General features: G+C 37.6%; 3 protein-coding genes and 1 pseudogene across 3 annotated transcripts; all 4 read left to right on the forward strand.

The window, feature by feature from the left end:
- The first annotated feature begins 172 nt into the window (after positions 1-172).
- Positions 173-3,774, forward strand: LOC113712861 (cytochrome P450 81Q32-like; annotated as a pseudogene).
- Positions 3,775-5,192: 1,418 nt separating this feature from the next.
- On the forward strand, positions 5,193-7,514 carry LOC113712858 (cytochrome P450 81Q32). The gene is made up of 2 exons (XM_027236461.2): positions 5,193-6,159; positions 6,694-7,514. The coding sequence occupies exons 1-2, from the start codon at positions 5,248-5,250 to the stop codon at positions 7,312-7,314; spliced, it is 1,533 nt and encodes a 510-aa protein (XP_027092262.1). The 5' UTR covers positions 5,193-5,247; the 3' UTR covers positions 7,315-7,514.
- Positions 7,515-7,987: 473 nt separating this feature from the next.
- Positions 7,988-9,537, forward strand: LOC113712862 (cytochrome P450 81D11-like). The gene is made up of 2 exons (XM_027236465.2): positions 7,988-8,467; positions 8,731-9,537. Exons 1-2 carry the CDS (start codon positions 8,081-8,083, stop codon positions 9,115-9,117), a joined length of 774 nt encoding a protein of 257 aa, XP_027092266.1. The 5' UTR covers positions 7,988-8,080; the 3' UTR covers positions 9,118-9,537.
- A 5,435-nt stretch (positions 9,538-14,972) lies between these two features.
- On the forward strand, positions 14,973-20,269 carry LOC113712860 (cytochrome P450 81Q32). Its single transcript, XM_027236463.2, has 2 exons — positions 14,973-16,066; positions 19,483-20,269. Exons 1-2 carry the CDS (start codon positions 15,170-15,172, stop codon positions 20,101-20,103), a joined length of 1,518 nt encoding a protein of 505 aa, XP_027092264.1. The 5' UTR covers positions 14,973-15,169; the 3' UTR covers positions 20,104-20,269.
- Positions 20,270-24,849: the final 4,580 nt, after the last annotated feature.

Genomic DNA, 24,849 nt, shown 5'->3' on the forward strand with positions numbered 1-24,849 from the left:
TAGATTAGTTGTAGTTCGAAATATTTGTAATCTCTTATATTAGTCCTATAGTTGTGGATTTTACACAATATTATCGAAGAAAATATTTAAAAAAGAAAAAAAAAATGCAATCTTAGTGCCCGATATGTAAAATTGGTAACCACGAAACAAATCTTGATGAATCCACGAAATTTAAGCCTGAAACGTTTGTAAGCCGTTTGGGTATGTGGTCAAAGAGCACGTCTTGGTGAAAATTTAGCTAGACAAGTTGTGAGGTTGGCATTGGGCTCACTCATTCAATGCTTTAAATGGGAAAGACGTGGGAAAGAATTGGTGGAAATGAGCGAAGCTGCTGGGCTTACTATGCCAAGAATTCAACCGCTGCTGGCAAAGTATAGGCCACGCCCAGAAATAGTTAGCCTTCTTTCTGAGTTGTGATCCTAGTGTTTTGGGAATGTTCTTTGCCACCGGCACTGCACCACTGGGGAATCGAGTGTACAAGGAAAACAGTCCGTGCCGTCCTGATTCCACTGTAATGTAAGCTGGTCAAAGCTACAGGCCGTTATATACGACGCTACTCCGAAGAAAGGAGAAAAATATAAGCAAAGCCTGGAGGCAGTAAAGGATGGATATCAGTAGCAGATCATTGACAGATAAGATACAAATATTTACGAATGAGAGGGCGTTTTGAATCTTTATTACTGATACATTCTTGAAATAACAATAATGAATTACTAGGTAAATAGCCATACTGCATAAGTATTATTCCAACACTTTGGATTTAACCTCGACCTCTATGGGTGCTACATACTGCTACCTCCTGCTTTTTCCCTTCCTGTATTTACTTACCAATCAAATCATCAAAAAGTTCCGGAATCTCCCACCAAGTCCACCTCTTTCCTTACCCATAATTGGCCATCTTCATCTCATCCAGAAACCACTCCACCGAGGACTAGCTAAGATCTCCGATAAATATGGTCCAATACAGTTTCTTCATTTTGGTTCTCGGCCTGTCCTGCTTGTATCTTCACCCTCAGCTGCAGAAGAATGCTTCACCAAGAATGACATAATCTTCGCTAATCGGCCAAGATTTCTCGCCGGAAAACACCTTGGCTACAACTATACAACTCTGGGATGGGTCTCATATGGCCAACACTGGCGCAACTTGAGAAGAATAGCTACTGTGGAGATCTTATCTGCTACCCGAATTCAAGCTTACACGAGCATCCGTGTTAACGAGGTCCATTCATTGATCAAGTACCTTCTAAAGGCCTCTAAAGCTAGTGACTCTAGCACGGTTGAGATGAAATCGGCCTTCTTTGGGCTGAAACTTAACATCATGATGAGGACGATTGCAGGAAAGCGATACTACGGCGATGATGCCCAGAACAAGGAGGAAGCCGCAAGGTTCAAAGAGATAGTTAAAGAGACTTTTCAACTCAGTGGGGCGACAAACATAGCAGATTATATTCCATTATTGAAGTTTTTTGGGCAGCAGAAGCTTGAAACCAAGCTGAAGACTTTGCAGGCGAAGAGGGATCAATTCTTGCAAGATTTGATTGAAGAACACAGAAGAACCGTGAGGAGTTCTGACAGTGAGAAGGGCAACAAAACAATGATAGACGTTCTCTTGTCCCTCCAACAGACCGAGTCCGAATACTACACAGATGAGATCGTCAAAGGCATGATTGTGGTAAGTAACTATTTAATCCGCTCGATATCTTAATCCATCTGTCTGTTAAGCATACGGAAATTCTGATCTTTGTCCGGGATCAGTCCCATGAAGGATTGAGTCTGAAAATCTAAGTCAAAGCTAGTTTGATTGCACTGGTACCATCTCCGTGTTGCCTTGCATTTTTTATTGAGCTGTAATGCTATGTTTCCTACACGTAATAATTCTAGGCATAATTTCAGAAACCTCCCCTGAAATTTCTAACAGTTTCACTGCCCTCCTCCGAGGTTTCTAAAATATCAGAAACCTCCCCTATTAGGTTATTGGGGTCCATTTGTCACTTCAATCATGGAGAAATGACTTAATTACCCATACAACTTAAGAGGTATTTCCCAATTATGTTCACATGATTAGTTAAACTGTTATTAACTAGATTTAACAGAAATGATGACAATTTATAAGTTTTTTTAAAAAATTTCTAATATGCCATTACAAAAAGGGGGCCATATATAGGCACCTTTTTATGATTGATAATTGATGTATGCGAGTAGAAGCAATGATTCAAACTTTAGTGTTTTTTGTGGAATAAGAGAAATAGAGCTTCTTTAGGTATATCTAAGGATTTAGGAGATTTGCTCTTAAAATTTTCTCAAAATTTTGGTGATTGTGAAAATTTCAAGATCAGCCTCTAAGATTTTTCTGCTATTAAATTTTGGAAATTTTTATTATTTGATTGCAGTTGTTAAGGTAATTCTTGATGGTCATGCTTAATAGTGACACTGCAAGTGAAAAAGAATAGTTTGGATCAAACAAAAAAAAAGAAAATATGACGTTATGTAGTTTGTATTATGTTCTATATGATCTGCTCCATTTGATGATTGGTATTTAATTATAGTGTTTTTTCTTTTTTATCCTAATTGTTACTTTTATTTTCATCAAAATTAGGTACTGGTGTTGTATGAAATATACATAAAGATTGTTGGTTATACACTACTAAATTGAAAAACCTTTTAATTATGATAATTTTTTTTTCTTGTTTGTGATTATTCAACAAATGGGTTTTTTTTCAAATCGAAATGTTGGTTGTAGTAGGATTCACATGCTTTGCTTTTCTTGGAGGAGATTATGCAATTGATGTATTATAACAGATGTAATAGTATGATATTACATATGCAATATGTAGATAAGATTTTGAGTTGCTGAACTTGTTGTGGAGTTAGTAAACTGATATTTTGTTTACGCTCTATAAATACGGTAACAATTACACCGTTTCACATTTGATAAAGTTAAAATAGATATATATTGTTCGTAGTAAATCAACTATCTAATGCAAAACTTGAGGGTAGCTATGGAATTAAATTGTTTTCTCTCTTCTAATACCAATTTTATATTATTTTTGTATTTGAATTGGGCTGATTTATTACTAGATAATTAGCTTTAGGGGTGGTTTCCGATATTTTGAAAATTTCAGTGAAATTGTCAGAAACTTGGGGCGGGGGGGGGGGGGAGTTTCTACAATTATCCCATAATTCTATCTACCTCTAATACTATTTATACTAAGAGTCACGATAAATGTTCTAACGTTATCATACACCTCCTCTTATCCCTTCCTTTGTATTTCTATCTTATTTCCAGAATCAAGATAATAGTATAAAAAATTCAATCCCATTGTACTATTGAATCATGACGTGCAGGAAAAAAGGAAGAAGTAAAGATAAAACGAATGAGTAGCACAGTATTCACCTTTAATCCATGCTTTAGACTAGCAGAAAATAATGCAAATTTTGTCAACAGCAAATGTTATCAGCAGGAACCGACACATCATCTGGAACAATGGAATGGGCACTCTCCCTCCTGCTCAACAATCCACAAGTTCTAAAGAAAGCCCAGCAAGAAATTGACGCGTACGCTGGCCAATCAAGGCTTATCAAATGACTCGGACTTGGGTCAGCTGCCTTATCTTCATGCAATTATTAATGAAACACTTCGCATTTGCCCGGTGGCCCCTATTCTGGTGCCTCATGTGGCATTATTTGGTTCTGCTTTGCTGTCGTGAACTTGTGCATTGATTCTGTGCTTTAATTTCTCGAGATTTGTAGAAATTTGCTAGTTTTCAACTGCAAGATTTTGTTACTCCGGCGATTTTAACTTTTGTGCTGGAAAAAAACACGCACTTCCAAACTCTAGGTACAATATTTTTTTTTTTAAAAAAAAAGGGTAGATGACAGGTAAGCTAACTAGTGGCTTAGTGCCACTATTGAAATGTAAAATCCTCCAACCCTACACTTTTCCGACCCACGCACCGCTCGCCCTGCCCCGAACCCAAGAAGATTTGTACAAGAAAACAGAAAAAAACTTTGGTGGGCCTTGCCTCCCAATAATTTGCTACAATTAAATATAGTATTATTTAAAAAATTCATGCAGGTGCTTAGTGCATTCGTCTGATTTGATGGTGATTCAGTCTTCTCCGAATTATTCTTGGACCTCTTCAGGTCCTACTCCTCCTTCATAATATAGGAAGCTATCATATTGACTAAAAAAATACAGAAAAATCTCAACTCATTAACCTTATTTAATCTGATTTGAAGCATAATTTTCTTGAAGAAGAGGGGCGGGGCCACACTGATTGTATTATGTATAGTATAGTTCGTAATGGTTTTAATCTACTCACAACAAATTCACTCTCCCAAACTCAAAAGTCATCTTTGTCTATAGAATTTAGCCAACGATTATAATTGCACATTTTAATAGGAAGTTTCATAGGCTGGCTATCAATTGCAACTATGGTTCAAAGTCGCGATCGCGGTTTGGACCGTTCCACATCGGTCTCGGCATATCAGTCGCGGTTTCGGCGAGACGCGAATTTTTGAAATATTTAATATTCTAAAAATTGTAAAAAATATGATAAATAAAAATAATAAAAAATTAGTAAAAATAATAAAAATTCAAGTTGACTCGGGATGATTCGGAGTGACTGGATGTGACTCGATCGTTTCAACCCTTTACAGTGACGTTTCGATCTGTCACGTATTTCGAAAATATTTCGTCGCTGTCTCGTCTCGGGCTAGGCCGAGACAGAGACGACTCGGCCGAGACGTCTCGGTCTGGGCCAGTATTCGAACCATGATTGCAACCTTACAAGAAAACGAGATGAGGACCACTGAGAGACAAGTCCAACTATAAATCCACGAGACGCGAATTTTTGAAATATTTAATATTCTAAAAATTGTAAAAAAATATGATAAATAAAAATAATTAAAAATTAGTAAAAATAATAAAAATTCAAGTTGATTCGGGATGATTCGAAGTGACTGGATGTGACTCAGTCATTTCAATCTTTTACGGTGACGTCTCGATCTGTCACGTATTTCAAAAATATTTCGTCGCTGTCTCGTCTCGGGCTAGGCCGAGACAGAGACGACTCGACCGAGACGTCTCGGTCTGGGCCAGTCTTCGAACCATGATTGCAACCTTACAAGAAAACGAGATGAGGACCACTGAGAGACAAGTCCAATTATAAATCCACTAACTCTCATTAAATAAACCCCATCCATCATTCAATCCCAAGTAAACCAGCAAGAAATCCGCAACTATCTATGGAAACCTTGTATCTCTACCTTCCACTTTTCCTAGCATTATACATCTTCACCAAGCACTTCCTCAACAAAATCCGAAACCTTCCACCTAGTCCCATCCTTAATCTCCCCGTCCTCGGCCACCTCCTCCTCATCAAGAAGCCTCTTCACCGAGGCCTAGCCAAGATTTCCGACCGTCATGGCCCGGTCCTCCTCCTGGAATTCGGCTCACGCCCAGTCCTCCTTGTCTCCTCCGCTTCTGCAGCCGAAGAATGCCTCAACAAGCACGACATCGTTTTCGCCAACCGCCCGCGTCTGCTGGCTGGAAAACATCTGGGATACAATTATACCTCAATGGCATGGACGTCCTACGGGGATCACTGGAGAAATCTACGGCGGATAGCTTCACTGGAGATCTTGTCTTCCCACAGGCTTCAAACGCTTCACGGGATACGTGTTGATGAAGTAAAATTGATGCTGAAAAGGCTGTTTTCAGCTTCAGAAAACAAGAAAAGCGTGGATATGAGGGCCCTTTTCTTTGAGCTGATGTTGAACGTGATGATGAGGATGATTGCTGGGAAGAGGTATTATGGGGAGAATGTTGGGGAAGTTGAGGAGGCTAGGAGGTTTAGGGAGATTGTAGAGGAGACGATGATAATTGGTGGAGCTTCGAATATGGGAGATTTCTGGCCGGTTTTGAGGTGGTTAAAAGTGGGAAAGAAGGAGAAGGCCTTGAGGGTTTTGCAGGAGAATAGGGATCAATTCGTGCAGGAGTTGATCAAGGGGTTTAGGAGTGCAAAAGATGCAGAAAATGGTGGCGGCGATGCAGAGGAAACAGGGGAAAAGAAGAAAACGTTGATTGAAGTTTTGTTGACCCTGCAACAGAAGGAGCCTGAGTATTACAAGGATGAAATCATTAGAAGCCTTATGCTGGTATGGTTACTCTGATAAATTTCTTTCTGGCTCTTCTTCTTCTTATTAATGTAGCTAATTTGTTATCATTTCTATGTTCCCTAGAAAATGTCAAACTTCGATTAAGGACAAATTAATAGAAATTGAAAGTAATTCGAAGATTAAGTGACTAAATCTAGATGGCCAAAATTTGCTTTCTTTGAGTATAAAATATAAGCTTACTTCAGTTGTCGTACAGTAATTCGATTGCTTCCATTATTGTGCAAAGTTATGATGAATAAGAAAAATTCACTGGTACAGTTCAAGAATAGAGTTGACCGCACGGTGTGAACAGGAGTAGATCCCAACGTATTGGGCGGGGGGCCCACTTTTCTTCGGTGTTGGCATTTGACAGTGAAGCAGAAAGAAAGTATGATGTCTAGCCAACCGATGTCTAAAGTTGGTTGACTAGATTTTAGAAGCAAATGTCACTGATCATGCTCTTCATTCTACCGTTTACCACTTTCTTCTTCTTTTCTCAAGTGCATTTCACCATTGACCGCTTTCGTATTGCAGGTTTTACTAGCAGCAGGTACCGATACATCAGTGGGAACAATGGAGTGGGCATTGTCACTAATGCTAAACAATCCATCAACTTTGGAGAAGGCAAAAGCAGAAATTGACAGAATCATAGGAAAAGAACGTTTATTAGATGAATCAGATGTGGCTAATCTACCCTATCTCCGGTGCATAATTAGTGAAACATTGAGGATGTTTCCAGCAGGGCCTATAATGCTACCCCACGAATCCTCCGAGGAATGTGTGGTTGGGGGTTACCGTGTGCCTGGGGGGACAATGTTGATTGTCAATTTGTGGGCTATCCAAAATGATTCCAAGAATTGGGAGGATCCAAGAAAATTCAAGCCTGAAAGATTTGAAGGGCTTGAAGGGACCAGAGATGGCTACAAATTAATGCCATTTGGTTCTGGTAGAAGAGGTTGTCCTGGGGAGGGATTGGCCATGCGCATGGTTGGATTTGCTTTGGGATCAATTATTCAGTGCTTTGATTGGAGCAGAATCAGTGAGGAGATGGTAGATTTGGCTGAGGGGCCTGGACTGACTCTGCCTAAGGCTCAACACTTAGTCGCCAATTGTCGAGCACGACCTGGAATCATGAGCCTTCTTTCTCAAATTTAGACTGCGACGAGGATGTATCTTGACTCTTGAGAAAGGGTGGGCAGTATTTGCCTCGTCTCTTCTTCTTGTTTGAAGAAAAAATATGTACTAGTAAAAAAAAAAAAGTCTTGTTTTATATATTTCACTTGTTTCTTTAAGGGAAAAAATGACGGAGTAATTTACTTTATAGTAGTTGCTATTTGATGACGCTAATTTTTGAATTTCCTTGTTTTAAGTTGGAATTTTCACAGCACAATAATTATACCTTGCAACTCCTAACTGAAAACAACTCAAACCATATATTTATTCATTCTCCTAATGTCCACACTAAGCAATATCTTAGTTGGCAACTTCTTGATCCGAAAGTTTTCTTTAGTGTTGATAATCAATGAGAGATAAAAAAAAATGAGTATCTAAAAATATAAAGGTCTATCTATTTGGACAACCGTTCTTAAGACATATTTCAGATAAAAAAATACAAGATTAATTAGAATAAATAAATATAAAGAGGGGCAGGAAAGATTAAATAGACAAACATATATAAGTACAAGGAAGGATAATAATTGTAGTAAATGTGTGTGTATATATATATATATAATAAATTAGATAAATTTTAAATGTATTAACGAGTGTCTAGTAAACACCCGAAAAAATCCAAAATATGACGATTTTTTTCCGTAAGAAAACTCGAATATGAGACGTCTCAGTTGCACTTCGTCCCTAGAAACGCCCAACCAATATCCCTTCCCTTCTAAAGGCCGCTGCCGCTAGTGCTGATGACCAGGGCATGGTCGATATGAAATCAGCCTTCTTCGAACTCACACTGAACATTATGATTAGGATGATTGCTGGAAAACGGTATTCTGGTGATGGCTCAGGAAAAATAGGGGGAGTCGCGAGCTTTCAAGAGATGGTTAAAGAGAGTGTTAAAGTCAGCGGATCAACAAATGCTGCAGATTTTGTTCCGCTACTGAGGTGGATAGGGCAAAATAAGCTTGAAAGTCATCTGAAAACGTTGCAGATGAAGAGGGAAAAGTTCCTACAAGATTTGATTGAAAAGCACGGAAGCATCACCAGTCATCGTGAGAACAAGACACTGATTGATGTTCTCTTATCTCACCCAGAGACAGAACCAGAGTACCATACGGATCAAATCATCAGAGGCTTGGTTCAGGTGAGTCAAGTTTTAAGGAGAATAGTAGATCGGTCCCTCGAAAGTGCCAACATTCCATAAAATCAAGTATATTAACAACCTAAGAGAATCCACCTCAAGCGCTAGCTAGCTGTCATACTTGAAGGGTAGGATCATAAGTTCATAGCATTAACTTCCCTGCTTTTTCAGCTTTTAACAATCAGTCAAGATAACTCAAAAGCATGTATCATGTGTTATCCGGTATTGATAGAGATAATAAATCAAATTTCGTCTAATCTTAATAGCTGATAATGTTATCGGCGGGAAGTGACGCAACATCTGGAACTATGGAATGGGCACTGTCAGTTCTGCGGAACAACCCAGAGGCTTTAAAGAAAGCACAAGAAGAAATAGACTTTCAAATAGGCCAATCAAGGCTGATAACTGACTCCGACCTTGGCCAGCTTCCTTACCTTCAAGCAATAATAAACGAAACCTTTCGTATGTATCCTGTGTCCCCTTTTATCTCCCTGCATGAATCATCCGAAGAATGTACAGTTGAAGGCTTTGGTATCCCTCGTGGGACATTGCTCCTAGTGAACCTTTGGGCTATTAATTATGATCCTGAAATATGGGAAGAACCCACAAAATTCAAACCTGAAAGGTTCATGAACTTGGAAGATCAGAGATAGAGATTCGAGTTTATGCCATTCGGGCTTGGCCGAAGAGGATGTCCTGGAGAAAATTTTGCTCGACGAGTTGTGGGGTTGGCATTGGGTTCACTTATTCAATGCTTTGAGTGGGAAAGACCTGGGGAAGAATTGGTGGACATGAGTGAAGGAGCTGGGCATACTATGCCTAGAGCTCAACCGCTGCTGGCAAAGTATAGGCCACCCCCTGAAATGGTTAAGCTTCTTTGAGTTGTGATCTGAGTGTTTGACAATGTTTTCTTCCTACAACACCTAGACGACTGTGGAGAAACAAGTGAACAAGAAAACAGAGGATGTCTCTCTGTACGTGTTTGTTTTAACTTTTAATACTACTATTTTATCTCTTTCAACTTCGCTTTGTGTTGCTGCAAGAAAGTATAAAAAAGCAAAGGGTTTACTCTAGTTTCTTGCTTTCTCCAAAGATCCAGCATTTTCATGTGTGTTTCTATTATTTGTTAACCAATGGTTCAGAATTCAATCGACGGAGAAGCAAAATTTTGCCAAGCATGAGAAATTCCCAAAATTCTGATCAAATTTAAATTATTTGTAAGATGCTTTTGGTTGCATGTTGTACTTTAGAGGGTCCTCACGTTCTGTAATTTAGAGCTTTCTTGCATTCTATAACTGCGAGGTAAGGTAAGCAAAATTTAAATTGCCCCCAGGGCATATGGCGTAGCGGTTGAGGGGTCGGTCTTGAGTTGTTGACTTCTTCACTGATTGGGGTTCGATTTGTACCCGCTACGCTGCACATCCTGACTCACCCGGGAAAACTGTATGGAGCTATCGGCTTCCCTCCAATTTGGTATGCCGGCTCGGGTCCAAAGGGTTCGGATCGGGGCATGTTCCGAATTACCAAAAAAAAACTTAAATTTTGATCAAGTTTATCTGCTTTGGAAAAACCCCATTCAACAGGAGGTTGCCCACTGCAAAAAAGCACCCCTATTGTACAATTTTTCAAACATCATCAAAATCTTGTTTTTGAGGTTTCAAAGCCGCTAAATTGAACATTAGCTCTGAATCGGATAATTATGTTCAATGGTGATGTTTTGCTGATAATTACTCTTTAGTTAGTCCAGTGCGCATGTACGCATAGTCCATTCGATGCCCGTGGGAAACAGGTGTTACAAGGTCCATGCATTTTTCAACCAAAGATAAGTCAAAGAGCGAATTGCGCGAAATGTCACTAAACTATTTCAAAGTGCCGGTTCTGATCATTAAACTTTTTTATTAGCGCGAAATGTCACTGAACTAGTAAATCTATACCGTTTTGGTCACTCCGTGTATTTGTGCCGTTAGGAGAGACGGAAATTAACTTTTTGAGGGGTAATTTCGTCTACACAATAGTTAAAAAATTTATGCCTTCATTCTTCTTCACCCACAACCATAGTGCTATACCATATTTACATTCCCAGCCTTCCCGTACGCATCAATCATCACAGAATAGGTAACCTCATCCGGTTCACACCCAAAAGACGGCATTTTTTCGAACCACTGGACGGCTTTCTCAGGTAAAGAAGACAGCCTGGCGCAGCTAATTATGGTGGAAAGGAGGAGTATTGGACCAGCAATCAAAGAATCAAGAGATGAATTCGCTGAAGAAGGGTTCTTTTCGTCCTCTGGGGCTGCTGCTTGGCCTTGTACCTGTCCCATATCTCATCGAGATTGGATGCTACGGAGATGAAGTAAGAGGAAAAGGCAACAGCAGCAACCAAAAAATTGGGATGGACGAGAATTTTGAAGTTGGAGTTGGGGTTGGGTGCTATCTGCAACCCATGTAAAGTTGTGGAGTGATTTGCGATTAATCTGTTAAATGTTATTGTGCCAACTGCCAACAGAATTGGAATGGACATCAAAGTCCAGTGTAGGCCGACGACGGACGGAGCTCTCTATGCCCACCCACTTCTGCAACAAAACCACCGAACTTTACATTTAATTTCTCATTCTTTTCACTCTTTCCGCATCGTCATTTTCGCCACTCCCAACCCCAGAGGTATGTAAAGGTGACATTATCGGGCTTAACTCCTCTCTCAATCATATCCGTAAACAATTTCTCGGCTCTGTCCAAGTCTCTACATTTTCTAAACACCTTGAAGGTAACATTATACAAAATCACTTCTTTCTTCAACTTAAGCCTTTCCAGAAAGTAACTCAGCACCAAAGGCGCAGTTTCAGAGTTGGACATGTTATTGAGCACAACGGCAGCATCTTGCTCTACAACTTTGCCACCCAAATTAGCCAAAATACTAATAACGTCAGCTTCTACAGGGTCACACGAGTCCAATTGTTGGGAAGCTTGGACTAAAGAAGCATACCTGAAATCGTAGGAATTGCGCCTGAGCTTTGATGCCCTGGAGCTGTTGGGGTTGACCCAGATATAGCTTTTTGAGGAAGAAGAGATGGTTTTAGCATCTGGGCGGTGAGGAATTTGGGAAATTGAGGGGGATTGTTGTTGGGAAGCCGGTATAGAGAGGGAAGGTTTTGGATGGGGCTTGAGAGGAGGAAAAGCGAGGGCGTTATGGGGGATGATTCTGAGTTGGTGGAGGTGAGTGGGATAAAGAGAGTTACAGAAGAGGTGTGGGTGGCGAGAGAGATGAGACGGCGAATAGGCGGCGGCCACCATTCTTCTCTCTACTCTTCTTCCTTCCTTCTCAGTCGTCACTCACTCAGCAGAGCAGTCAGCAGCATTTGAATTTTCTTCTTTTTTACAACTATGAAAAATTTCGCCTGCATTTTTTGGTTGAAGTTTGATGGTGCCGCCATTCAGATCAGCCATCTCCTTTATGTCTTTGCCGGATACGGAACCATTGATTATGTAAAAGCTTCAAGAAAAAGGCTGTGCTGACAAATTTGCCCCTCAAAAAGTTGATTTCCGTCTCTCCTAACGGCACAAATACACGGAGTGACTAAAACGGTATAGATTTACTAGTTCAGTGACATTTCGCGCTAATAAAAAAGTTTAGTGACCAGAACCGGCACTTTGAAATAGCTTAGTGACATTTCGCGCAATTCGCTCTAAGTCAAAAAAATATTTGTCTGCGGAGCGGAACTCCATTTTCATATAAAAAAAAATGCTGAAAGTCGCCATATCTGTTTCAGTACTACCACTCTACCAGTTCCATCTGACAGCTCACGACCGCAAGGGGGGGAAAAAAGACAAATAAAAACAAGGATCTATGTCAATCGCATGTTATATGAAATCTTAACACAAGATTTAAGATTGCAAGATATCAGCTGATACAAGGTGGCCTAAGCTGAAGGCGTCTTGCTCCCTAGAAGCTATATCACTGAAACAGCAGGGAATTGTTTAGAATATTACATTGGATAAGCATTTTTTTTTTTTTTTGGTAAATAAAGATGCATTAAAAATAAATCAAGTCAACAGAGTGCAAATTAAGGTACAGTCATCCGTGGGGTGGAAACCCCCTTTAAGTCTTGCAAAAGTAAGGGAAGTACAAAATTAGGACATAATTCAAAAAAAGTGAAGTCTTGAGTGTTGCTTCTTCCCCAGTTGGCAAGGATGTCTGCACATTTGTTTGCTTCTCTATAATTATGGTGAAAACATACTTTCTGGAATGTAGTCAATAGCTCCCTGCAATCAAGAATAATAGGTGCAAGTTCATGAGAAATAAGATTATTTGACTTACACAAGGAGAATATAAAGGCAGAGTCCATCTCCACTTCGAGAGAGTGGATGTTGAGTTTTTTTGCAAGTTGTAAGCCTTCTCTAAGAGCCCAACATTCAGCAGAAGGAACTGAACAGAAGCCTAAATTTCTTGCAAAGCCCGCAATCCATATCCCATTTGAGTCACGAATAATGCCGCCAGCTCCTGCCTGGTTTGTTGGTCCAGAGACTGAACCATCAGTGTTGAGCTTGGCGAAACCTATAGCAGGGGGGATCCATCTGATGAATTTTTCTTGTCTAGGGGATCTGGAGAAGTGAGAACCAGGCCCTAGTAGGCTTCTGTTCCAGATGCACGCCTCCGAGCAAGGATGTAAATGAATCTAACCAAACTGAACACCCTAGTATTCAAGTTTATTTGATTATTTTAACAAGTTTGTAATTTTATTCAAATTTAATTTATTTATTTATCGAACCAAGTTTGTTTGATTATTTTACCGAATTTGAACGAGCTATTTATTGAAGAGTGTGTTTGGATAGGAGATTATTTGAAATATTATTTAGAATAATTACTGTAGCACTTTTTGTAATGTAATGTATGTAAAATAAAAAGATGATTGAGAAGATAAAAAGATGTGTTGGAAATTGTATTTGTGATGTAAGCAAATAATTTCTAGCCATTATTTGGCTATCCAAACACACTGAATATAAAACGATATTCAATCTTAATTTGACTAGTTAGCAAATCAAACTCGAATGAACTCAAACCAAACTGAACTCGATTCAAATATCAAGTAGATTGATTTATCTTTCAACATTTCGGAGTTGTTATCCATGTGTTTGAGAATGTCATCCTCCTGTATTGTGTTTTGGTTTTTCAAGTCCCGAACGATGTTTTTTTGTTGCAGCAAAGGAGGAAAGTTTTAGAGAGCTTAGGATATTACAATAAAATAGCAGTCAGGAGTAGCGAAGGAGGAAACATATGATTCAGCCGAAAGGGGAACGAAAAGAAGAAGAAGAAGAAGAAGAAGAAGAGGAGAAGTTATGGTTTTAATTTATTTGAAGAATTGCCATATATATATATATATATATATGTATTTTAGGTAAAAGAAGATTATATACTAGTAGTAGTTTGGAAAAATAAGGAATGCGATCATAATAAGTAAATGCAAAAAAGTTTGCCGTAAACTCCTTTGAGTGTTTGTAGTTGTCAAAGCTCTTTGTCAGGCTGCCCCCAGTGGTTCGAAAATGTGCTGAGGACCTCTTTTGAACTAATTTGTTACATGGATGGAAACCATACGCACACCAAAAGATTAGAAATTTTCATGCTATCCCTTGTTTCTACATTTAATAATAATAATAAAAAAAAGTGGATGAGGCGTTGATCTACAAAGTTGAGGTTTTAGAATTTGGAGATCTTGAATTCAATACTTATCAAAGTGTGAGTCTCTAAACTTTGTGTTAGTATTTATCCCACCATATGTATGTAGATTAGTTGTAGTTCGAAATATTTGTAATCTCTTATATTAGTCCTATAGTTGTAGATTATACACGATATTATCGAAGAAAATATTTAAAGAAGAAAAAAAATGCAATCTTAGTGCCCGATATGTAAAATTGGTAACCACGAAACAAATCTTGATGAATCCACGAAATTCACCATGATCCCAATATATGGGAAGAACCCACGAAATTTAAGCCTGAAACGTTTGGGGGATTCGTGTTTATGGCATTTGGGTATGGTCAAAGAGCATGTCTTGGTGAAAATTTAGCTAGACAAGTTGTGAGGTTGGCATTGGGCTCACTCATTCAATGCCTTAATTGGGAAAGAATTGGTGGAAATGAGCGAAGGAGCTGGGTTTACTATGCCAAGAGTTCAACCGCTGCTGGCAAAGTACAGGCCGCGCCCAGAAATGGCTTCTTTCTGAGTTGTGATCCTGGTGTTTTGGGAATGTTCTTTGCCACCTGCACCACTGGGGAATCGACTGTACGAGGAAAACAGAGGATTTCCCACTGTAGTGCGTGCGTACCACGTTGGCTTACCACTACTTTTTATATTTTACCTTCACTTGGTCCATAATTTTTGCAGCTCAAGGATGTGAAAAAGTCCGTGCCGTCCTGATTCCATTGTAATGTAAGCTGGTCAAAGCTACAAGCCGGTTATATACGACGCTACTCCAAGAAAGGAGAAAAATATAAGCAAAGCAAGGAGGCCGTAAAGGATGGATATCAGTAGCAGATCATTGACAGATAAGATACTAATATTCAAGAATGAGAGGGCCGTATCCCTTACGTCAAAGGAGTTTTGAATCTTGATTACTGATACATTCTTGAAATAACAATAATGAATTACTAGATAAAATAGGCATACGGCATAAGTATCATTCCAACACTTTGGATTTAACCTCGATCTCTATGGATGCTTCATACTGCTACCTCCTGCTTTTTCCCTTCCTGTATTTACTTACCAATCAAATCATCAAAAAGTTCCGGAATCTCCCACCAAGTCCACCTCTTTCCTTACCCATAATTGGCCATCTTCATCTCATCCAGAAACCACTCCACCGAGGACTAGCTAAGATCTCCGATAAATATGGTCCAATACAGTTTCTTCATTTTGGTTCTCGGCCTGTCCTGCTTGTATCTTCACCCTCAGCTGCAGAAGAATGCTTCACCAAGAATGACATAATCTTCGCTAATCGGCCAAGATTTCTCGCCGGAAAACACCTTGGCTACAACTATACAACTCTGGGATGGGTCTCATATGGCCAACACTGGCGCAACTTGAGAAGAATAGCTACTGTGGAGATCTTATCTGCTACCCGAATTCAAGCTTACACGAGCATCCGTGTTAACGAGGTCCATTCATTGATCAAGTACCTTCTAATGGCCTCTAAAGCTAGTGACTCTAGCACGGTTGAGATGAAATCGGCCTTCTTTGGGCTGACACTTAACATCATGATGAGGATGATTGCAGGAAAGCGATACTACGGCGATGATGCCCAGAACAAGGAGGAAGCCGCAAGGTTCAAAGAGATAGTTAAAGAGACTTTTCAACTCAGTGGGGCGACAAACATAGCAGATTATATTCCATTATTGAAGTTTTTTGGGCAACAGAAGCTTGAAAGCAAGCTGAAGACTTTGCAGGCGAAGAGGGATCAATTCTTGCAAGATTTGATTGAAGAACACAGAAGAACCGTGAGGAGTTCCGACAGTGAGAAGGGCAACAAAACAATGATAGACGTTCTCTTGTCCCTCCAACAGACCGAGTCCGAATACTACACAGATGAGATCGTCAAAGGTATGATTGTGGTAAGTAACTATTTAATCCTCTCGATATCTTAATCCATCCGTCTGTTAAGCATACAGAAATTCTGATCTTTGTCTGGGATCAGTCCCATGAAGGATTGAGTCTGAAAATCTAAGTCAAAGCTAGTTTGATTGCACTAGTACCATCTCCGTGTTGCCTTGCATTTTTTATTGAGCTGTAATGCTATGTTTCCTACACGTAACAATTCTAGGGATAATTTCAGAAACCTCCCCTGAGATTTCTAACAGTTTCACTGCCCTTCTCCGAGGTTTCTAAAATATCAGAAACCTCCCCTACTAGGTCATTGGGGTCCAATTGTCACATCAATCATGGAAGAATGACTTAATTACCCATACAACTTAAGAGGTATTTCCCAATTATGTTCACATGATTAGTTAAACTGTTATTAACTAGATTTAACAGAAATGATGACAATTTATAAGTTTTTTTAAAAAATTTCTAACATGCCATTACAAAAAGGGGGCCATATATAGGCACCTTTCTATGATTGATAATTGATGTATGCGAGTAGAAGCAATGATTCAAACTTTAGTGTTTTTTGTGGAATAAGAGAAATAGAGCTTCTTTAGGTATATCTAAGGATTTAGGAGATTTGAAAAGGAGATTTGCTCTTAAATTTTTTTCAAAATTTTGGTGATTGTGAAAATTTCAAGATCAGCCTCTAAGATTTTTCTGCTATTAAATTTTGGAAATTTTTATTATTTGATTGCAGTTGTTAAGGTAATTCTTGATGGTGATGCTTAATAGTGACCCTACAAGTGAAAAAGAATAGTTTGGATCAAACAAAAAAAGGAAAATATGATTTTATGTAGTTTGTATTATGTTCGGTATGATCTGCTCCATTTGATGATTGGTATTTAATTATAGTGTTTTTTCTTTTTTATCCTAATTATTACTTTTATTGTCATCGAAATTAGGTGCTGGTTTTGTATGAAATATACGTAAAGATTGTTGGTTGTATGCTACTAAATTGAAAAACCTTTTAATTATGACAATTTTTTTCTTGTTTGTGATTATTCAACAAATGTTTTTTTTAAATCGAAATGTTGGTTGTAATAGGATTCACATGCTTTGTTTCTCTTGTAGGAGATTATGCAATTGATGTGTTATAATAGATGTAATAGTATGATATTACACATGCAATATGTAGATAAGATTTTGAGTTGCTAAACTTGTTGTAGAGTTAGTAAATTGATATTTTGTTTACGCTCTATGAATACGGTAACAATTACACCGTCTCAAATTTGATAAAGTTAAAATAGATATATATTGTTCGTAGGAAATTAACTATCTAATGCAAAACTTGAGGGTAGTTATGGAATTTGACAGGTGCCGAACTTGTGCAATAATAATTACTAAAAAGTCCTAATTACCATCACAATTAATTATAGAACGAATTCAAGTACTGGAGCAGGACCCTAGGTGAGCAATGGGTTACTTGATTCACCATGTTCCCAAAGAGTTTGCTTGATCCGATATACCAGAATTGTCTATAAAAATACTAAGTTTGCATACAATGGCAAGTAGGGTCGATTCCACAAGGAACGGGTAGGAAGTTGTTTCCTTCCAAGTCAATAGAATAAAAAAGAGGGACAATTAATGGGATGAAACTAAAAATAAAATAAATAAAATTCAAGAGCTAACTCAACAACAATTTAGTAAAAATAGCAATTAATAAAATTCTACCCAAAGGATTAACTGCTCAGGCACGGTCCAATTAAATGATCATCGATGCAAAGATATTTCATTCATCTGTCATTAGGTTGGTTATAGCTATCAACAAGCTTTGACAACCAGTTCTTCCTTACTTTTTCGACAGTCAAGGTACGACCATTGACTGTTTCTCTAACCAGAAAACAACTCTAGGTACGACCGTAAGAATTTAATTATCCAATTGGATTAAAACTAGAAGAACCCAACCCTGATCAATAAGCACGCTAAGAGGGTTTATTTAAATCAGATCTTACGTTTCTCCAACATAAAGCCAATTATGGTGGTTGTTACTAGTTGTCAACTAAACGAATAATTACGGATTCAATTTAATTAACGTGGCAGTAGGCTATTATGTTAAATCAAATACCCGACCGTTGATATCCAATTAATAAAATACTCATGAACAATTAATTCAGGAAACGTACGAATAGCAATAAGTTGGAAGAAATAATGAAAATTCGATTAGATGTTACAGATATTATGAACCGTGCTTTCGCGTCGACCTTCGGGTAGAGGAGAAATCTAGCCGCTCCTTATCATATCCATCTCGCGTGATTTAATTGAAACCATTCAATTAATTCCCGAAAAATTGGGAAAGATGAAACAACGAGGAAAACGAATAAAAGGGCTTAAGTATCTCTTGGTCTCTGTGTTTGTACTGGAGCAAGAAAGTAAAAGTAAAGCACTAGAGAAAGTCGGCTGCCAAAAGACAAGAGCCAAGCCGCCCGTAAGAAATTGTCTAATAGGAAGAGACAAAAGCTACAACTATGAAGGTCGCGTGATTCTGGCTTCTTAATTGCTGCCGAAGAGAAAAAAAGGAAAAGAAAACGTCTGACACTAAAAAGCAAAAGCTAATCTAATTACAAAGACGTAAATCTGGCTTTTTTCCTCTCTTTTGTAGCGGCGCCAGGAGAAATCCACGAAAGGTCAGGAGCAAAGCTTTTCTTTTTGGGGTTTTAATCCCATGCCTCTCGTGGTTCACGTGGACCCAACCTCCTAATTGCTCACTTTTTGCTGCCACCAAGCTCGCGGGTCCGGCTTTAGATATATCTCCTCACTTTCTGGCGTGGGCACGTCATGAAACAAAGAGTCTTTTGGAAATTTTTCTCGCGCGATCACTTTTAACACCAATCACCTACAATTGATACAAATATGAAATATGAGCAAATTCTCAATTCTTAGCATCATGAGTAGCCAAAATTAGGACAGAATAATAGTGCAAAATATGCCCAATAATTGCTCTATCAGAATTAAATTGTTTTCTCTCTTCTAATACCAATTTTATATTATTTTTGTATTTGAATTGGGCTGATTGTTACTAGCTAATTAGCTTTAGGGGTGGTTTCCGATATTTTGAAAACCTCAGTGAGATTGTCAAAAACCTCAGGGGAGGTTTCTGAAATTATCCCATAATTCTATCTACGTCTAATACTATTTATACTAAGAGGGTTGCTCACGATAAATGTTCTAACATTATCATACACCTCCTCTTATCCCTTCATTTGTATTTCTATCTTATTTACAGAATCAAGATAATAGTATAAAAAATTCAATCCCATTGTACTATTGAATCATGACGTGCAGGAAAAAAGGAAGAAGTAAAGATAAAACGAATGAGTAGCACAGTATTCACCTTTAATCCATGCTTTAGACTAGCAGAAAATAATGCAAATTTTGTCAACAGCAAATGTTATCAGCGGGAACCGACACATCATCCGGAACAATGGAATGGGCACTCTCCCTGCTGCTCAACAATCCACAAGTTCTAAAGAAAGCCCAGCAAGAAATTGACGCGTACGCTGGCCAATCAAGGCTTATCAATGACTCGGACTTGGGTCAGCTGCCTTATCTTCATGCAATTATTAGTGAAACACTTCGCATTTGCCCGGTGGCCCCTATTCTGGTGCCTCATGTGTCATCCCAAGAGTGTTGTGTTGGAGGCTACAATATCCCCGGTGGCACGTTGCTGTTAGTGAACTTATGGGCAATGCAAAATGATCCCAAGGTTTGGGAAGAACCCACAAAATTTAGGCCTGAGAGGTTTATAAGTTTGGAAGGGCAAAGAGATGGATTTGTGTTCATGCCATTTGGGTTTGGCCGAAGGGGATGTCCTGGCGAAAATTTGGCCATGAGCGTTGTGGGGTTGACATTGGGGTTGCTTATTCAATGTTTTGAGTGGGAAAGAGTTGGGGAAGAGTTGGTGGATATGACTGAAGGGGCAGGGCTTACCATGCCAAGGGCTAAAGAATTGATGGCCAAGTGTAAACCACGGCAAGAAATGGTCAAACTTCTTTCTCAATCGTGATTGGGATTTCAGAAGTTGGTACCTCTAAGAAAAAAACCCATCGCAGTGATGACAACATTGTGAACAAAGTGTGCTTGTTTTGCCATTATTTTTGTGATTCTATACCTTCTTGTATGTGGAATAAAGGATTTGATTAAAAGTTTAAAATACGGTTAGAGACACCTTATTTTAATTTAGTACGTTTTATTGTAGGAATAGATGCATATGCATACCTTTTTATTTTGATAGGTGAAAATAAAACAACAAAAAAAAGACTTACAAATATGTTAGATCTTCAATGTTCATGAATAAAACTCTCTCTCTTTTTTTTTCACTTTTACTTCCTTTTGGAAAAGAATTAAAACTCTTCTTTTTTTTTTTTACAGTTTTTTATTTGTTCATGATGTGGGAGGTCTATGTTCATTTGAAATCAAGAGCTCACCCCAACTTTTGTAGAAACTAGAGGGGAAGTTAGTGTAGTTTACCAACAAGATACGTGTCTACTTACTTGAATAACCAGTAATAAGATTTAAGGAAGAAAAACTTGGGCTACTCCAGTTAGCAATGCCCAAGTATCAAAAAATGAAGAGCCCAAATTCATGTGAAAATGTATACATGTTCTTGGTTAATTTCACAATAAACTTGTAATCCTTTTTTTTGGCAATTCAAATTAAATTCCATTTTGCCTTTGGATATAACCAAGAGTTATGTCCCTTTTAATGAATCTAGTATATTTTGGAGGGCTTTACTACTTCAAATTTTTTTTTAAAAATTTTATCAGTAGTAATCATGAAAAATAAATCATTTTCAACTATGTAGTACTGAAAGAAACATGCGACAGAAAAGAGTGGCATCTCCATATATTTTCTGAGCGTCAAAATAAAATTATAAACTTTCTACCACTAACTCTTTTATCTAAACCATGCAATTTTGCGTGCATCAAAATAGCGTAATTATTCAGTTTTCGTGTAAGGAAATGAAAATCTTAGGACTTGCTAGGAAAAACATGGCGGTCTGGCTTCAGTGAAATATTTTTGCTAGAAAATGTCGACTAACTTACCTACCTTTTAATTCTTATACTCTTTTCGTCCCATTGAAAGTGTTATACTTTTATTTTAGAATGTCTCAAAATATTTGTTCTGTTAATAAAGTCAAAATATATTTTAGTCTCTCTCTTCAACATAGTTCATCTCTCTAATCATATACACGTTACCATTCAAATTCAAATGTTGAATTTGTAGGAATAAAATTGAAAAGAGAAGCACAAACATCACAATCAAACCACTATTTTTAAAAAGTTTGATTTTTGAAACAGAACCAAATAATTAGGACGGAAGGAGTATAAACTAAAATGAAAAAGGAAGTCTAGTGATAATTGAACCGTCAAATATCATAAACCTTTTCATAAAATTGCTGGCTGATCAGTATAGCAAGTAGATGATGATGCTTGTGTAGTTGCTATCATCCTTAGGTATGAAATTTTTCATGAAGACCCCTTAGTAATAAGTTTCTGAATAGCTTCCCACAAAAGTTTCCGGGAGGTAAATTAACAATCTTTTGCATTACTTTGGCCCCGGAGACATGACAATAATATCTTAGACGAAAGAACTTAGCCCCGACAAATATCATGAACTTATTGACAATAGGTGGCTTAATTTGTAAGAAATAAAAAATTATTTAAAAATAAGAAAAAAAAATTATTTAACGAAATGCAAGTAACATCTTGAACGATTTTTCCTTATTAACTCACAAAGTTAAGTTCCACTGTGGTACTTGCCAATGGAACAAAGTTGACAGCAAATCTTGTTGGTTGAATGAGTCTCCTGACACAGCGTATTAAGCAATAAGCATTCATTGGTATACCCAAACCTATTACTCTGTATAAGTGTACGTATCATATTCACCCGTACCGTACGTCTCTTTCTACATTTAGACACTCCCATATTTCTATATTAATTTCACTTTTGCTAAAGGATTACTGGGTAAAGTGTAAAGCACGGCAAGAAATGGTTAAACTTCTTTCTCAATTGTGATTTGTGGGACTGTTTAACTGTCAAAATTAATGTGAAAACGTATGAGAAAGTAGAATCCTCGAAATCCTTTATTTTTTCAAAATTTAGTTTTTTAAATACTAAAAATTTTTAAAAATACTCTAAAAAGTAATCTAAATTTTTTTAATGTTTAAAAAATATTCCAAAATATATTTTAAAAACTCTACTACTCTTAAATATTTCAAAATATTTTCTAAAAATATTTCAAAATATACTCTAAAAACTCTGCTACAGTAAAGTTTTCAAAAAATATCTCAAAAAACAGCTAATCCAAACGGAGTAATTGATAAACCCTAAGACATTTAGATGGTGAAGAAAAAGTAAAATTAACACCACTCTTTTAACTGTTGGAATACTTTCAAGGTACTAAATTATACCTTCTGAGTACCACTCGAAAGAAAGAAAAACAAGCCTTGGAAAGAAATAGTATCTAGAATAAATCTACTGCACAATTTGGGAATTATTCATCATTCGATCAAGTGATGAATAAATCATACGCAAGTTCATGTATTAGCAGATTAATTATTGAATCTATTCATAAATCAGAGGATTGCGACACAAGGAAACTTGCAGAATTGGACAACTATATGGTCCCGAAGAAAAGAAATTGACTTGCTTCAAGATTTCCACAAACTTGGAGCGGGGGGCGAGTGGTGACGGACGACTAAGGAACTCAAGAAAGTTAAAATAGCCAATTACGCAAAGTTTTGGATCCATTAGTTGATTGACTGACTTCTATTGCTAGCCGGTCAATGCCCCCTTTTATAAATCAACAAGAACTTTTCCATGGAAAATGTGTCTCTCATTTTGGCCAAAATTTCCGAATCAATACCTTCAGTCTCCGGTCAAATGAAGTCGTAACTTGATAAGCTTACAAGACTTTCGTTTTCCTTCTAGAAAAAAAAAAAGAATAAAATAATTCCCTTGCCCTTCAACAACCTCAACAATAAGGTTCACTATGAGAGAAATTTTTTTTCCATCTAACACACTTACGTTACTCCTAATTCATTGCATAAATACGTACAATCACAGTTATTGAACTTAGTATATTTTAGCAATTTTTTAAATTAATTATCTTATTTTTAAAAAATTAATACCTGAGACTCTTATTAACGAGTGTCGACTGAATACCTGATATCAAACCGATCGATGCTGTAGATAGAGAATGGTTGTTTGCATGGAAACCAAATCTTTTTTTTTTTTTTTTTATTTGCTCCTTCCCCTCTTATACAACCACCATATGTAGAAAGTTGAGTTCTTGGAATCCTCCAGTGACACAGGTATGCTGGTAAGCAAAGCACTTGAATATCTTCCAGAAGAAAGATATGTCGCGCAGCCTTAATTGACGAAGTAATCTCGTCAACTTTTTTTTTAAAAATTTTGTACTGTATAGAAATTCCCCGGAGTTGGAGGGGCAGTTGCTTCTAATCAAAATATGCTTCACACTTCACGCCACACGCACACGGTTAGGACCAGAAGTCTCATATGCCCTTTTCGGTGCATTTCGTCTAAATTCTTTTGTAGCGTGAGAATTTATTTATTTATTTATTTTTTAAAAATGGCTACCTATTTTTATTGCTTAATTAACGATGCTTTCGGTGCGTTTGAGTTTTCAAGAAAATGAATTTGAAGAGTAACAAACATTAAGATTATTTGAAATATATTATTTTTTTTAAAAATACTGTATGAGATAAAAAGTTGATGCACTGACAGTATATACACTTTTATCATTATTAGATGCATGACACATAATTTGAATTTAAATTTGAAACTCAAATTTTGCATATGTGTCGTATATCCAACCGTAATAGTGTATACATCGTTAGTATACATAAGATTTACTCTTTGAAGTTTTAATCTATCCTTTGGTTTCCCATTCTCGTGACAAAAGCACAGCTGCGCGAATCAGTAAAATTGGACGTAGTAATTTGCTGTAATGTGCAAAACCGAACTTACCTCCATTTAGGGTTCTTGTCTATAGATTGACCATGTGGTTCGGCAACACTTTTAGTGCAAAAATTTTCAGCATGCAACAGTCGTCCATAGCTTAAGTGAGTTAGGCGCAGCACATTGTTTGGCCCCGTTCCATATGACTTCATTTCGTTGCCAACTTTTCTTGGAGGACTGGAATCTCATTAAATAGATCCAGCACGATTGGTCCACGACAATTATTTGGTTCTGCTTTGCTGTCGTGAACTTGTGCATTGATTCTGTGCTTTAATTTCTCTTGATTTGTAGAAAATTTGCTAGTTTTTAACTGCAAGATTTTGTTACTCCGAAGATTTTTAATTTTTATGCAGGAAAAAAAAACGCACTTCCAAACTCTGGGTACAATATTTGAAAAAAAAAAAGGGTAGATGACAGGTAAGCTAAGTAGTGGTTTAGTGCCACTATTGAAATGTAAAAACCTCCAACCCTACACTTTTCCGACCCATGCACCGCTCCCCGTGCCCGAACCCAAGAAGATTTGTACAAGAAAACAGAAAAACTTTGGTGGGGTCTTGCTCGCACTAATTTGTCACGATTAAATGTATTCTTGTTTAAAAAATTCATGCAGATGTGTAGTGCATTCGTCTGATCTGGTGGTGATTTAATCCTCTTCGAATTATTCTTGAACCTCTTCAGGTCCTATTCCTCCTCCATACTATAGGAAGTTATCGTATCGAAAAAAAAAAAAACAGAAAAATCTCAACTCATTAGCCTTATTTAATTTGAT

The sequence above is a fragment of the Coffea arabica genome, chromosome 10c, assembly GCF_036785885.1.
Source record: "Coffea arabica cultivar ET-39 chromosome 10c, Coffea Arabica ET-39 HiFi, whole genome shotgun sequence".
Taxonomy (NCBI): Eukaryota; Viridiplantae; Streptophyta; class Magnoliopsida; order Gentianales; family Rubiaceae; genus Coffea; species Coffea arabica.

What these genes read in the sequence shown, in the direction of transcription:
- LOC113712858 (XM_027236461.2), top strand. Translation starts at nt 5,248, where the DNA reads ATGGAAACCTTGTATCTCTACCTTCCACTTTTCCTAGCATTATACATC. An exon ending in TCATTAGAAGCCTTATGCTG is followed by an intron (nt 6,160 to 6,693) that starts GTATGGTTACTC and finishes TTCGTATTGCAG; the next exon opens with GTTTTACTAGCAGCAGGTAC.
- LOC113712862 (XM_027236465.2), top strand. Translation starts at nt 8,081, where the DNA reads ATGGTCGATATGAAATCAGCCTTCTTCGAACTCACACTGAACATTATG. An exon ending in TCATCAGAGGCTTGGTTCAG is followed by an intron (nt 8,468 to 8,730) that starts GTGAGTCAAGTT and finishes TAATCTTAATAG; the next exon opens with CTGATAATGTTATCGGCGGG.
- LOC113712860 (XM_027236463.2), top strand. Translation starts at nt 15,170, where the DNA reads ATGGATGCTTCATACTGCTACCTCCTGCTTTTTCCCTTCCTGTATTTA. An exon ending in TCGTCAAAGGTATGATTGTG is followed by an intron (nt 16,067 to 19,482) that starts GTAAGTAACTAT and finishes TTTTGTCAACAG; the next exon opens with CAAATGTTATCAGCGGGAAC.